The 15,798-nt window shown below is 42.4% G+C and overlaps 1 protein-coding gene across 1 annotated transcript in view; it reads right to left on the minus strand.

Moving 5' to 3' along the window:
• Positions 1-15,798, minus strand: part of LOC121275728 (NAD(P) transhydrogenase, mitochondrial-like) — a 180,883-nt gene that overhangs the window by 102,038 nt on the left and 63,047 nt on the right. The window contains 2 exon segments of the mRNA XM_041183320.1: positions 2,492-2,625; positions 10,932-11,119. Of these exon segments, the coding sequence (XP_041039254.1) occupies positions 2,492-2,625; positions 10,932-11,119 (322 nt within the window).

Raw genomic sequence — 15,798 nt, forward strand, 5'->3', positions numbered from 1 at the left:
CACAAAAAGCAGGACAAATCCAACCCGGCCAATTACTGCCCCATCAGCCTACTCTCCATTATCAGTGAAGTAATAGAAGGGGTCCAACAGTGCTATCAAGCAGCACTTGCTTAGCAATAACACCCAGTTTGGGTTCCACCAGGGTCACTCAGCTCCTTACCTCATTACAGCTTTGGATCAAGCATGGACAAAAGAACTGAAATCCCAAGGTGAGGTGAGAGTAACTGCCCTTGACATCAAGGCCGCATTTGATCAAGTGTGGCAACAGGGAGCGCTAACAAAACTGTAATCAATGGGAATCGGGGGGAAACTCTCCACTAGTTGGATCATACCTAGCACAAAAGATGGTTGTGGTTGTCGGAGGTCAATCATCTCAGCTCCAGCACATCACTGCAGGAATTCCTCAGGGTAGTGTCCTCAGCCAAACCATCTTCAGCTGCTTCATCAACGACCTTGCTTCCATCATAAGGTCAGAAGTAGGGATGTTTGTTGATGATTACACAATGTTCAGCACCATTCAAGACTCCTCAGATACTGAAGCCGTCCGTGTCCAAATGCAGCAAGACCTGGACAATATCCAGGCTTGGGATTACAAGTGGCAAGTAACAATCGTGCTACACAAGTGCCATGCGATACCATCTCCAACAAGAGAGCATCTAACCAACGCTTGATGTTCAATGGCATTACCATCACTGAATGCTCCACTATCAACATCATGGGGGTTACCATTGACCAGAACCTGAACTGGACTAGTCATATAAATACCGTGGCTACAAGAGCACGTCAGAGGCTAGGAATCCTGCGGTGAGTAACTCACCTCCTGACTCCCCAAAGCCTGTCCACCATCTACAAGGCACAAGTCAGGAGTGTGATGGAATACTCCCCGCTTGCCTGGATGAGTGCAGCTCCCACAATACTCAAGAAACTTAACACCATCCAGGACTAGGTAGTCTGCTTGATTGGCACCCCATCTACAAAGATTTACTCCCTCCACCACCGAAGCACAGTAGCAATGGTGTTTACCATCTAAAAGATACACTGCAGGAATTCACCAATTCGACAGCACCTTCCAAACCCACGACCACTACCATCTAGAAGGTCAAGACAGACGGGAACACCACCACCTGGAAGTTCCCCTCCAAGTCACTCATCATCCTGACTTAGAAATATATTGCTGTTCCTTCCTTGTCACTGGGTCAAAATCCTGGAACTCCCTTCCTAACAGCACTGTGGGTGTACCTACACCACATGGACTGCAGCGATTCAAGAAGGCAGCTCACCACCACCCTCTCAAGGGCAACTAGCGATGTACAATAAATGCTGGCCCAGCTAGCAAAGCCCGCATCCTGTGAATTAATTTTAAAAAAATAAATGAGCTGACGGGATTCTCTACAGAGAGCCAGCATAGACCTGATGGGCTGAATAGTCTGCTTCTGCACTGTAATGACTCTGTGAAAGAAATTTTATGTCCTGGAGGATGGGGCGGGGGGAATGGGCACGGATAGCAATGAACATAAAATCAGTGAATTGGTAGGGGGCGCCATGTCCGTTGTCTACCTGCCTCCAATTGTATTTTACCAGCAGCCAGGTGGGTGTTAAGCAATCCATCTGCCCTTGGGCCAATTGAGACCGTAAAGTGGCCAATTAATGGCTATATAAAGGCCTCATCCTGCAGCCACTGGTATTTTATCAGCAGTGGGGAAAATCCCATCCCATATGATGAGGCTGCCAGGCTGCCTGGATGCAGGCTCAGGTCTGTGGGGGGGAAGCCCTCCTGTTTGGACTTCCTGTGTCCCTGGATGCAGCCCCTCCCCACCCCCAACCCCTTCCACCAACCCCACAGCAGAAAGGCTCATTCGGTCTGCCTGACCTGCTTCAGTGAGGCCACCCCACTTGCCTTGAACTCCGGCCTCCAGCGACGCTCCTGCTCAGGTGCTGACTGTAGTCCCAACAGTGGCTACTGTCCCTGATGACGCTGCTGGAACTGAAGAGCTGCCAGCCATCTGATTGGACGACAGTTGTTGGAGATGGGACATCTTCCCTCAAGGCAGCGAAAGCCAGGATCTCAGGCAACTATTTGCCTGAGCCATGCAGAATTGCATCATGGCTTCCTAGACCAAACTTTCTCACCAGAAGGCAGGGTTACCATTTCCATGTAAAATTCAGCCTTATGAATCTATGTAAAACTACCATTAAAGCATTTCATAAAATCAAGGTTATTGGGGTTTTGGACCCAGTAAAGTCCATGCAGAAAAGGCTCTATCTCATTTTTATAGTATATTTTTTAAAAATCAAAAACATGAAGACAAAAGGACAATTAGGACCAAAAGGATAATCTTAGGGGGGAAAAATCCAGTAACAATCATTAGCTTTTACAAAAATATAATTTTTGCAATCACTGTATATGGTGACTCTTCATAAAATGTAACCTCTATGCAATGGGCTTATGTCAAAAGCTATGCAACAGAAACATCAACTCCAACTTCCATACCTTGCGTATATAAAGCTCTCCAGGTTTAGTGGTTTCAATGTTCCCTCCAGCTTCAGAAGCCAGATCCACAACAACAGATCTATCCTTCATCGACTCAACCATTTCCTTGGTAATCAATAAAGGAGCTTTCTTGCCTGCAGAAATATAAAACTAGATTTTAAAGCTGGATGAAAGTTCTTACACAGGGCTCTGCAATTGGTTCTGGTCACAATTTCTATATGAATTCTATTGTTTGTGAGTGAGAAAACCCACTGTAAAACAAATGCCCTAAAGCTGGGGTTTGAGTGCAAGTTTCTGCATTACTGAACTTTACCACATGATACAGCTTTATCATACAAAATATAAAAAACAGCATTTAGCAATCTTAGTAATCAAAAAGGAAAAGAACCAACCTAGATAATGAACAAAGTATTTTTTCACTTATCTTTTGGAACGTATAAATATTCAATTGTTGCAAAAAAAAGTCTTTGCAATAGATACAGATTAATATCCTACTTAGCAAGGATTAAAAGGCTGTTTTCAACAAATGATACCTTAATCCTTTTAGTATTTTATCTTTTAGTCTCACTTAGAATAACAAGCAAAGTACACAATTATAGCCAATGCTTTTAGGGACTTGAAGTTAACATTAAGAAGATAAAGTCTATTTCTAAAGCAACATTTTTTCTAAAAAACTGCATTTGAGGAAGAACATAAAGTTTCAGACGAAGTTAATTTCTATTGGAAATATTAGTTTTTATTCTTTATCAAAGTGTCTGTTTTCATTTTATTTGTAATCTTTTGCTCAGGTGATGTGAACATATATAATGTTTTTTTACAGAAACAGGCCATTCAGCCCTACAGATCAATGCCAGTGTTTATGCTCCACATGCGCCTCCTCCCAATGTTCTTTAACAAACCCTATTAGCATATCCTTCTATTCCTTTCTCCAGTGTTTATCTAAATTCCATTAGTTGCAACCATGTTAGTGGCCTCAACTATTCCTGCGGTAGCAAGTTCTACATTATAGCCACTCTCTGGGTAAAAGAAGTTTCTCCTAAATTCCCTCAAATTTACTCGTGACTATCTTGTATTTGTGGCTCCTACTTCTGGTCTCTTCTGCAATTAGAAATATCTTCTCTAAATCTAACCTATAAACCCTTTCATAATTTTAAAGCCCTTCATCAGGACACCCTGATCTAGTTTTTGTTTTCCGTGTTTCTGTACTACATTTCTTTTTCAAAGAATCAGAATTATTTAACTTATCACACAACTCGTAATGCCACAAAAAATGTTGAAAACTAATATTTGAATTACAACTAAGGGCCAGGTTTTTGAAGAGTCAGACTGACTCCAGTGGCCTTTAAAATGGCAAGTGGGACACAGATGCAGATGTCCAGCCCCCATTTCTGACAGAGTCCATTTTTGCTGGCAGAGGAAGGGGGGCAAGGCATGAATCACACAGGCCGGAAACTCGAACTCAGCAGGGCCATTTGCAATTAGTGCTGAGTTTAAAAAAATGCATTCTGCTGTTCTAAGGGCTTTAACCCACAGTGTGGGGGTCACAACTTTATAGAACAGCTATAAACACTCTTGAAGGGTGAATAAGGTGTGTTTATGCTTCAGGATCTGAAGTTGTTTTAAATCCCTAGGCATTTAAACATGAAAAAAGTGGACTGAAGCTGTCAGTTTGGATTGCTTTGATTGACAGGCTCTATGGTATAGGTAAGAATGAAACCATTACATCTGTTCCTGCAGTTGCAACAGAGTTCTATGTTGACATCTCCCGAGGACTGTTATTACAACTGAGGTCATTATGAATGCTTGGCTGAGTTCCAAAATCTACAAAACACTTATCTCAGCAGGTTGGGGCTGAGTTCACATTTTGATTGACAGTTTAAAGAGACTATTCAATGATTAGTTGTTTTCGATGTAGTTACTGAACATAAGTTTGTTTTTGTAACAAGATTGAACACTTGAAGGGATTTAACATTTTTTCATTGGGTCTAGAGTTTTTTTTCAATGTGAAGTATGTTTGGGTGACAGTTCCATTGGATTGTTAAAAGTTTATTTTTATGCCCCTTTCAAAGCCCAACTCGAACTACTCGCCTTGGTGGTAAAATCCAGCCCTAAGGTTTCATCTGTCTGAGTTAAGGTCCAACTTTTTTTATAGTTGCTTTCTTCTTAGAACTAATGTTGGTGTTAAGTTTGCACTTTTAAGTTCAACTTTTAGCTTTTTTCTTTAAGCTTCACAAAACGTATAGTCCTAGTTTTCATTTTGGTCAATGAAAATACATTTTTACTGACACTGAATGACGATTGAAGTATGCTTCCTGAATGAATCAGCAGCCTCCCTTAAGCATGGGAACTCTTGTTAACAGCTACTTAGGAAGACATAGTATGCTGTTCCATACATTCCTTCATTTACAAGAACATAGTTAAGGATTCAGGCTAGAAGATGGCCCCAAATTCTTAAAATTCTTTTAGTCATACAGGTATTCCTCACACACTTTGGTAACCTGTCCAAATGATGAGTGTTTTTGGGTTCAAATGCACCCCCGCCCCATCTCCTCACTGGATCACAGGATCACCCCCTGCCCATGTCACCCTCTATTCCCATGCTCATGATCAGATCTGTGCAACAGTCCACTTCTTTTTAAACTGTTACTGTGAGAAAACTCTGAACCACCAATATCACTTCTGTTGAATTCCTCAGGCCTGCATCTTTAAAGCAAGGCTTAGAAGAGATAATTACTTTACAGCTTTTAACCCTTTTCAGTGCTGAGTCATTATTGATCTTATCTGATTTTCTTTTAATTGATTCCTCATGTGCAGATTCAGCTGGGACCAACTTCTCCTTACTAAAACCGCAGGATACCAGTCTTTTTAGCTAATTGAGGACAATTACACTTTTTGGGCACAGAATCTATTGTTCTTTAAATTCTTCATGCATTCAGCAAGCTTTATCAATGAAATACTGTGATAAATACCAGACTCACTGGTAGACCACTTCGCGGATATCTGGTTGCACCAATGATATAAATCCAGAAATATTTGGTCTTAGGGCTCTTTGATATCTTCCTGATTTTCATCACTCCACATTGGTGACCATGCCTTCAGCTATCTAGGCCCAAAGCTCTGGAATTCCCTTCCTAAACCTCCCCATCTCTCTACCTCGCTCTCCTCTTTTGAGACGTTGCTTAAAACTAACTCTTGATCAAGCCTTTGGTCACCTGTCCTAATATCGCTTTATGTGGCTCAGTGTCAAATTTCATAATGCTCCTGTGAAGCACCTTGGTATGCTTTACTATGTTAAGAACGCTACATAGTATCAGTTACCATTGCTGCTGTCCATTCATGCCCAACAGTTGACAATTTCTGCCAAGATAGAGCTCAATGCTCAGCTAATCCATTGCTACTGCCAAAGACATATTGGGGATAATCTTCCATTACTGCCTGAAACGTATGGCATGTTTGTAGAGAACCTGTGCTGCCCATCTAAAGCTGACACCAAAACGACTGAACCACTTTCAGGCTCTGGCCTTGTTTAAATTTTCTGGTGATGGGGATTGGGGCGAAAGGCGGGCACTTCCTCTAAGCTGTGGCAATATTACTTGGCTTGCCAGCCTCTGTGCTAGAAACATTAGGAGCCTTATGCGGGCCAGAAGGAAGAGAGCAAACGGCAGAGGTCCAGATGGCGTTTATAAAAATTAAGAAAAACACACCTTTCAAGACCTTGAGGGCCAGGCTGCCTACACATATCAGCCAAAGTGTGGAGGGCACAAGATGCAGCTAGTCCAGTCCAAAACCTTTAATCGGAGTCATATTTATGTCATAGAACCCTAATTTCCATTTAAAATGGACCTAGCACCTGACACTTCTAACGTAGGAAATCCATACTTACCTGACATTTCAGTAACTTGGTTTGAGGCTGAAGGAATCTAGATCAGAATGAAGAGAAAGCTAATGAGGGAATATTTGCAATGAGGGTGCAACCAAGAATAATACTGCATAAACTGTTGGGATGGTGTTGGTTACAGAACATCTCTGTTAAAGAAGTCTTCATTGTCTTCCGTATGTTAATAGCAAGCCTTTATTAACTACTTGTAATGATATATGTATGTACAGTAAAGAGGACAGGCAAGGAGCTACCTCCATGACTTGGTCTTAACACATCCCTGTTCAACACCATACTGACCCTAGGTCTGGTTCATGTGCCTTTATAGATCATTGTGCGGGCGATACTGTACCACATTAACGCTTTACGTGCCACACCCTTATTCTACACTCCCCCAAGTCTTTATCCCATAGATATGGAGTTACACTAGTTTACTTCATGTCTTATATTGTTACTACTCTTATGCATTTACCTTATTGTTACTGCCTTAGTGCTATTCCAACATTATTGCTTTTACTGTATTAGTATTATCATAACATTCTCACTATCACATGTCCCCCCTTCAAGTCCTTGAAATTAGAGATTCAAGCAATCTGGAGGCCTTATAGCCATTTCGCATCTCGTTCGCCATTCTGTCAGAGGAGTGGTGGTTGGTTCTGGTTCTTGCTGTTGTCTTGGAGGTTGGGCTGGCATTTGGGTATCATCATTAATTGTCCTCCACCATGCAATGGGAGGGGCCAGTCTAGGGATAGGGCGGGAACTCATCCTTTTTTCATCAGTATGCCAATCTGGTACGACCCGGGGTTGGTCTTCGTTCCATCGGAGGACCGGTCCTTGTCTCCTGACATCCAGACCTTGTCACCTTGCTGCAGCTGTGGCATGTGTCTGGTGTGGTGCCTTGTGTTGTAGGCGCATGACTGCTCTTTTGCTTGGATGTCCACATAGTCCTTGGTTACTAAACCTAGCATTAGTTTTTCGGCAGGGTCGAAGTTATTTGTGAAATTTCCTGACCATCAGGAGCTCGGATGGGGACAGGCTGTACTATAGAGGGGTGGACCTGTAAATGAGCAGTACGGTGAGGAAGTCCTCATATTTCCTCAGGAGGGCATTCACCATATGGACCCTGCGTTCCACTTCACTGTTTGACTGCGGATATCTTGGTGAGCCGGTGCAGTGGCAGAGGCCGGCTAAGGCTGTGAAGAGTATGAAGCATTCGTTACAGCATTGCGGGCCATTATTGGATATGCGTTTGTCTGGGATGTCATGGCTCACAAACATCTCTTTTAGTGCTTTGATGACGATCTCAGTGGTGGTTGTATGGAGTTATTTTACCTCCAACTATCTAGAGAAGTAGGCCTCAAGAAGGATTTGCCATTGTAGACAAAAAGGTCTGTTCTCTGCCTCTCCCAAGGCCTGTTGAGGAATTGCGTGTGAATGAGTGGCTCCCTTTGGTCTTAGTGGTGCAACATACAGACCTGGCAATCCGCAATGGTCCCTTCTATCACTTTGGGAGCTGCCCGGCCAACAGATATTGGGCCTGTGCCCTGCACTTAATGTGCCCAGATGACCCTGATGTATCTTCTGAAGGACATCTGCCCTCAGGGAGGCTGGAACGATCAGCCGTTCTTCATCATGGACTAAGTGGTCAGCAGTGATTCTGCTGCTCGAACCACATTTTAGCTGTACCTCCATTTGGTCTCTGTCAAGGCCACCCTTGTTGGCAGTAGGTATGGATGCAAGCACACTCTTCATTGTGGCATTACTCCAGGCGCATCTGTCGGAGCCTGGTTGTGGTTGCCAACAGGTACCTGGTAGTGGCTTGGAAGTAGGCCTCAAGCTCTGCAACAAAGTGGCATCCTGGTTGTCGGGAGGTGGGGGGCTTTTCATGGAGCAAAAAGGCGCTCTGGTTTCACATCATCTGAGTGCAATCCTGTACGCATTTTTCAGGCGGCCTAGTCCTGTGAAGAGCTTCAGGAACTCACATCTGTATTTGTAAGTTGACCTCATCAATTCGTTGCAGGAGGTTGTATTCGATATAGGCATTGCGTCTGGTTGTGGATGATGAACAGAGTTGTTTGGATCGTTTTGTCCTTAAACTTCAGAGCGGCCTGCAGGTTGCCCTTGACTGGAAGGCGGATTCCTTCTCCTGCGTGAAGTGAAGTGTCCGTTGTCTGAAGGCAGAGGTCTCTGAGCCACAGCTACTTATCTGATAGGACTGTCACGCTGGTACCCAAATCTAATTTAAAATTCGCTAGATGACTATTTACCAAAATGTCAGCATTCCAAACTGAAGAACCACAATCTTTGACCTTACCAAGAAACATAGCTGTGTCTCTTCTGGGTTTTCGGTCTTGATCTCGTGGATGACCTTTGGGTTATCTGTGCGGTGCTGGGTTTCGACTTACACAGTTTGCCAAAGTGTCTCTGTCTATTGCGGTGGAAGCATTGGGCTGTATTCATAGGACACTGATCTCTCCTGTGAGGGTGCTATGCACAGCAGTGCTGGCAAGGTCACACTGCTGGTGGTTCAGGAATTGCTTTTTCTGACTTCGATTGTCCCTGCGTCTTTGTGACCTGAGAAGCTGGACTAAGCATGGCTTCTGCTTCATGTTGTGTTCTCTCCCCTTAGGACTATCCTGTGCTGCTCCCATAGCTCAGACAGACTAACTATCTGTAATGCCTTGTCTAGGGTTAGATCATGTTTTGCTTGCAGGTCTGCAGAGGTTTTGTTGGTCTGGAGCAATGCTGTTGCTTAAAAATATTTTCCTTCAAAGACCCTAACTTTGTGGCTGGTCCAAGATTTGGTTGAGTCCAAATGGAGCTGGAAGTGTGGAACATGTCTAAGATGCGTGGGTACAGCTTTTAAGAGCTTACAGGCTTTCAGGATGGTGTCGCCATTCACTGAAGTGCATGGGATTTTCTGTGCTTGCCAGTTTTGGCAGGCTCCACAAAATGGTGGCAACGCACTTCTGGAAGAAATTTTTTTAACAATAACTGCGTGGGTTGGTTGTCTGCTGGCTTATTTTGTTTAGCAATTTACTGTTACTGATAGCGAGACATTCAGATTCAACGCAGGCTTGCTGCCTTATGGATCGGTCAGTCATGACATCCATGAGAGGCTGAGTAATTTAATAATGTTTTTTCTTTTTCGAACTCAGGGGCCACGTGTTCAGTCTTGGAGTCAGGGATCGGGTTTAGCAATGTGTTTCAATCAACGGTTCTTCTGACTCTGGGTTAGTAAAAGGAGTTTTCAGGACCAGCTGCAGCCTGGAACTTAAAAAGATTTAGCTCACCCTTGCAGACTCTAGACTCTGAAACTGGGCTTCCAAGGGAGGTTCTATGGAATCTTCTACAGCAGTAAAATCTCTGCCTTCAGCTTCCAGGCTCTTTTCTCTGGAGTTTTTTCTGGTGAATTTTCTCAGCATCTTCAGCTTCAGTTGGGAGCTTCTTTCAATTCAGAATTTCCATTGAAGGTTTTCTTTTTCTTAGTCTTTCAGCATTTTTATGAGGTTGAGAGTTTTTGATCACAAACTGCCATCATGTTGAGATGGTGTTGGTTACAGAATGTCTCTGTCCAAGTCTTCATAGTCTTCTGTCCGTCTTTATTAATTACTTACTTTATTAAATACTTACATACGGTAAAGCGTACTCGAAAGCCATCTCCATGTCTAGGGCCCTAACGTGTTCTTGTTCAACACCACAATGACCTGAGGTCTGAGTCATGTGCCTTCTTACATCACTGTGTGGGCGGTACTGTAATCAGTCCCACTTTAACCCTGTTTGTGCCAAACCCTTATAGTACAAAACCAGTTCTAGGTTTCCTGAGACATTTATTGCTCCCTGTGGTGCAGGTTTGGATGATGTCCCTACCAGGTGTAATCTTTTCCTCTCAAATATCACCTGCCATCAAGAGCCCTCTCATGTTGTTAACTCTTTAGCCAAATGCAACAGAGGAGTGGTCTGAATCTAAGGAAGGTTTCAGGGAAGTTGTTTAAGATAATTGCACATCAGGAAGATCGTGAGCCTTTAAACAATAGCAGGGGATCATGCCAATTCTGTACAATCATGAAAAAAACACATGCAATGTCAAGAACCACCCTGGATTAGACAAGGTTTTATGGTGTGAGAATGCCATCATTCCAAGAATGAAGAATGCCATCCAAGGCAGGTAATCCTGTTGTTTTCATTACTTTAAAAACCCAACTGCAATATCAATACTTTCGGCATTTTAATTTCTATCTTTTCTCGACTAACTCTGCTCACACACTCAATTTCACTTGGCTGAATACCAAACAAGGATATTCCTTCAAAAAAAGTTAACTCCTCTAACTTTTTTCATTGACACATACATGTTTTCCCAACTGTCCCTCTGTTCGCATCCATGCAGCCACTATTTACTTCAAAATCCCAGCGCGCGGCAGTTTTCCCTATGACTTTGCCATGAATCCAATTTTATCCTAAACAGGAAAAATGCTTGTTGCAAAGTGAGAAATAATAAGTTTAGTGTAACGGCTTCCAAAGAGTCCAACATAACTTGAGTTTTTCTGCTTAAAGATATCCTACCAGGAATAAGGGCCGTAGTGATGATTATGTCGACCTCTCGACACTGCTTGGCAAACAGCTTCATCTCTGCTTCAATGAACTCCTTGGACATTTCTTTTCCATAACCTCCTGTACTTTCTCCAGACTTTTTAATGTTAATTTCCAAGGGTTCTACACCCAAAGATTTAAACTGCTCAAGAGCTGCAGCTCTGCGGAAGGAAATCATAACTTAAGGTTTAATACCTATTGTACGCATCCTAGGATAGATCTTGATTTGGTGTGATATTGAGATTTCTCACATGCAGATGTAATGCAATCCCCATTATTTTCAATTCAGATATTCTAGCCCTGATTTTAACTCGGGGGTTGGATGCCATTGCGGCACTGGCAAAGAAAATAGCAGGTTCACTCTGTTTTGCCAACATGAGGTCCGAACCATTTAAAATCCTGGGCCTTATTACCATATTCCAGGTCTAATTAGCACCCAAACCTGGCAAGAATGATGTGGAGAGTGGTAGAGAAGATCGGAAGATGAAAAGGAGGGTGAAAAGAGTAATGAGAGGGGTGGAAAGAGGACAAAAATTACTGCAGGGAGGGAGAAGAAGCAACTTCATATCCTCAAACTGTCACAGTAGGATTTCCACTCACACTCTCTAGGTTACTAGTTAAATCACATAAACACTGTTCTACTGTACCAATGAATTAAATTGTTGAAGTAGAACAAGAAGACATAAATTTAAGCTAGTAAAAGAGTTAGGGCTTATGCCAGGAAATTCTGCTTCACATAAACAATGATCACTGCATACCTACATAAGAGTAGTAGAGGCAAAATCTCTGGAATCATTTAAGAAACAATCAAGGGAGCTCTAGTCTCTCCCTGGATGGAAGCATTAGGAAGGGTTGAAGGGCCTTTCTGATGCCTAATCACCTTGTGATCACCTTGTTTTCCAGAAATTCATTCAAGGGTTTCTTGAGGGACTGTAAGCAATAAGTCTCCACCAATTCCTCTGGAATTTTCTTCCACTGGTCGATCATCACTCTCAGACATTCAACAACCGCCCTACTCACACCAGCCCACCCCCACCACTTTGCTTCCTCAGTTTGTGCAGGAGGAACCTCGTATTATCTGTCCTCATCAACTCAAACACCCTATCTACTTACGCAATAAATACCCGGATTAGATCTGCTCCAAGTCTCTGTCTCTCCAGCAAGTACAAAGCTGAGACATAAAGTCTACCTTCATAGCCCAATGATCTCAAGTCAGGGGCCATCATCAATGGCCCTTTTCTGCATCTTCCCTAGAACAATACGGTTCTTCCTTAGGTGGGATACTAAAACTAAGTTACAGGAAGAATGGGTGGGGGAATTGTGGGGGGAAGCAAAATTCATAGCATGAAAATGAAATTTTCCATTTAATGCGTAGACAGGGAACTGAAATAAAGTCTTCTCCCAAAAGCACAATTTAGACCTTGTCAGATCAGGCTTAAAACCTTCTGCAATACAGAATGCAAAACATTACTCCTCATAAATAATGGTGAAACTTTTCCCATTACAAGCGCTTTTAATGGTAAATATATAACCCTTGCACTCACTGTTGAGTATTATTACTTTGGAATATAAATTTTAACTGCATTATGTTACATTAGTAAGCATATGCTTCAATATATACTTTTGAAAATTTATGGTTATGGTTAATAATCTATATTGTGCATTTATGAAATTGCTCAATCCAAGCTAAGGCACATGAAAGAAAGCTCCGCAATATAAAACAGCACTAAATGGGACAAAAGATCCAAAATCTGTTTAATAACCAAGGCAGAGAACAGTGCCAAATTAGAACTCATGCAAATTTAATATGAAACAACCATGATACCAGATGGCAACAAAGGAAAGATACAAGACAACATGATCCACATAAACATTTTATTCAAAGTAAACAAAAAAGATGCATAAAATGGATTCTTAAGTTAAAGAAAATAGCATTGATTTTTCTCCTTTCCCTTTGAAACTTCTCCTCCCCCATGGATTATCAACCCAACCTAACCCTAGGCAGCAGATCCTATTCCAAATTCCAGGGAGTGGTACATTTGCATAGCGTGTTGGGCTCCAGCAGCACCCAGCCCTATCCACCCTGGTCGGACCGAAGATAGAAAATTAATTTGCTTCAGCTTTGAGCACCAAAACAAGCTATCTAGGCAGCAGACCATTCCCTCCAGGATCAACACCTTAGACTAGTAAAGGTCTAGGCCTTTCTAAAGGCTGAAGCTTTGCACACGGAACCCCCTCCAGAATTTGAACCACTGGGGAAAACATGATGAAATCCTGGCAAACCAAAGTTGCGCCAAATATTCCACAACCCCAGGCATGAATTTGGTTTTCTGCCCTCTCCAGCCCTAACCATTTCAGAGCTATTAACTCGATGCTGGGGTACAGTTGCACGGTGCCTGCCGGCATCTCACCTTAGTCGCCATTATTCATACGTGAGCAAGCCACTCACCTCTGGGCCATCTCGACCAAACCTGGTGCTGCTTTATCCAAAGCTCCAAATATGCAGTTCCAGCAGGAACACTGGACAGCAATCAAGAGCAGGAGTTCTCAGTAACATTTTCCTTCCCTCAGGCAGGAATGCTGAGGCCAACTGTAGCACCTTGGAGCAGCAATTTAGCATGCCCCCTTTAGAACTGCACCCTCTCCTTGTTCTTCCTACCAAAATGAATCACTTCACACATCTCTGCATTAAATCTCATTTGCCATTTCATCTGATCTACCAAAAAAAAAGTACAGGCTCCATTCCAAAATATCTTACATTCCTAAATTCAAAGAGGACATGTGACAAGTGATGGAATTCATTATCACAGGGAGTTTGGGGAAACAAAAGATGTGTAAATGTGATGAGAACTATTCGCTTGTATGGAGGATACACATTGGGGCCAATGTCCTTTATCCATTTTTATAGCTTCTGTATATTTTCTATGAATAACCAGAGTGCTGTATGACTGAGAGATTTAACTACAAAGGGGAGATGGGTTACACAAAACTCCATTACATTTCTTGCATCCTCAGAGCATTATTCTCATCAGCAAAAACGATGAACTATAAATACAAACTGAAGTAAAATAATAATTGAAAAGTAGAAAAGGATTAACAGGTAACATTATATTGGCTCACTTGACAATGAGTGCCACCTGCTGGTGCTAAGACACACTACATGGTTAAATTGCAAATTATTATAGGACAGTGAGGCAATGACAACTTGCATTTACATAGTGCCTTTACATTAGTAAAACATTCCATGGTGCTTTATAGGAGCATTATCAAACAAAATTTGACACAAAACCACATAAGGAGATATTAGGATAGATGACCAAATGCTTGGTCAAAGAGAAAAGTTTTAAGTGTGTCTTAAAGGAGGGGAGCGAGATTGAGAAGGGAGATTTTGGGAGGGAATTCCAAAACTTAGGGCATAAGCAAACTGAAGACATGGCAGCCAATGGTAGGGCAATTAAAATTTAGGATGTTCAAGAGGCCAGTATTGGAGTTCAGAAGCATTGGCAGGTTGGTCAGTTGCTGGAGATTATAGAAATAGGGATGGATAAGGCCACAGGGGGATTTGAAAACAAGGTGAAATTTTAAGGTTGAGGCATTGCCAACCTGGAAGCCAACATACATCAGCGAGCACAGGAGGAGATGGGTTAACTGGACTTGGTGCAAGTAAGACTACGAGCATCAGACTTTAGGATGACCTCAAGTTTATGTCGGGTGGAAGACGGGAGGCTGGAGAGGAGACCATTGGCATAACGAAGTCTAGAGATGGCAAAGGCATGGATAAAAATTTCAGCAGCAGGTAAGCTAAAGCATGGGCTGAGACAGGTCATGTTACAAAGGCGGAAGGAGACAGTCTTAGGAATGAAGCAGATACATGTTCAGAAACTCATCTTGGGATCAAGTATGACACCAAGAATGTGACTGGTCTGGCTCAGCACCAGACAGTTGCCAGGGAGAGGATTGGAGTCAAGAGCTAGAAAACAGGATTTGTGACGGGGAGCAAAGACAATGGCTTTGCTCTTCCCAATATTTAATTGGAGTAAATTTCTGCTCATCCAGTATTAGATGTCACACAAGCAGTGTGACAGGTCAGGGGCAATGAAGGGGTTGAGAGAGGCAGCTCGATGTCATCAGCAGGCATGTAAAACCTGGCAGAAACAGAACAATGGGTATGAACACACCTCCATAGTAAATTTATGAAATATTACTGGAAGATGAATCATCAATTACAGATTTGTTAAGCAAACATCTATACATCATACTCTGATAGACATGCATTTGAAAAGAACATCATATAATCATACCTCTGGACTCCAAACTTAGGAGTCCTTTCCATATTCCAAACTTTCCCACCATCCATTAGATGACGATTAGAGTGAAAACAAGAAACGAGCAGCAACAGAAATGCAATATTTATAAATATGCTATTCCTCTGCAAGATGTAGTGAAATAAAATCCAGTATTGTTCAAATTGTCACTTCAATCTGGATAATATACTATAATCACAATGGTCTTCTGCACACAGTTATCCACAAACATATTGCCAGCAAAACATATTTACTGAAACGACTTGGCCTTCCTTTCTCTCAGTTAGTCCTGGAAAGCATCGCTGCTCATAATTACACTCCCATCTCTCTGTTCAAGATCCTGCAATTCAGCTTTCCCCAATCCACAGCACAAAGGCTCCATATATCAAAAGTAACAACCATCGCTTGCTGTCTGCTGCCTTTGACACTGTCAACAAATCCTTCTCCATGACATTCCCCCTTCATGGTACTATTTCTATCTGCTGCATCTTCTCCAGCGATTTCTCTTCTTGGGTTGATAACCATCTCCTGTTGTG

This window comes from Carcharodon carcharias, chromosome 1 (genome assembly GCF_017639515.1).
Source record: "Carcharodon carcharias isolate sCarCar2 chromosome 1, sCarCar2.pri, whole genome shotgun sequence".
NCBI lineage: Eukaryota > Metazoa > Chordata > Chondrichthyes > Lamniformes > Lamnidae > Carcharodon > Carcharodon carcharias.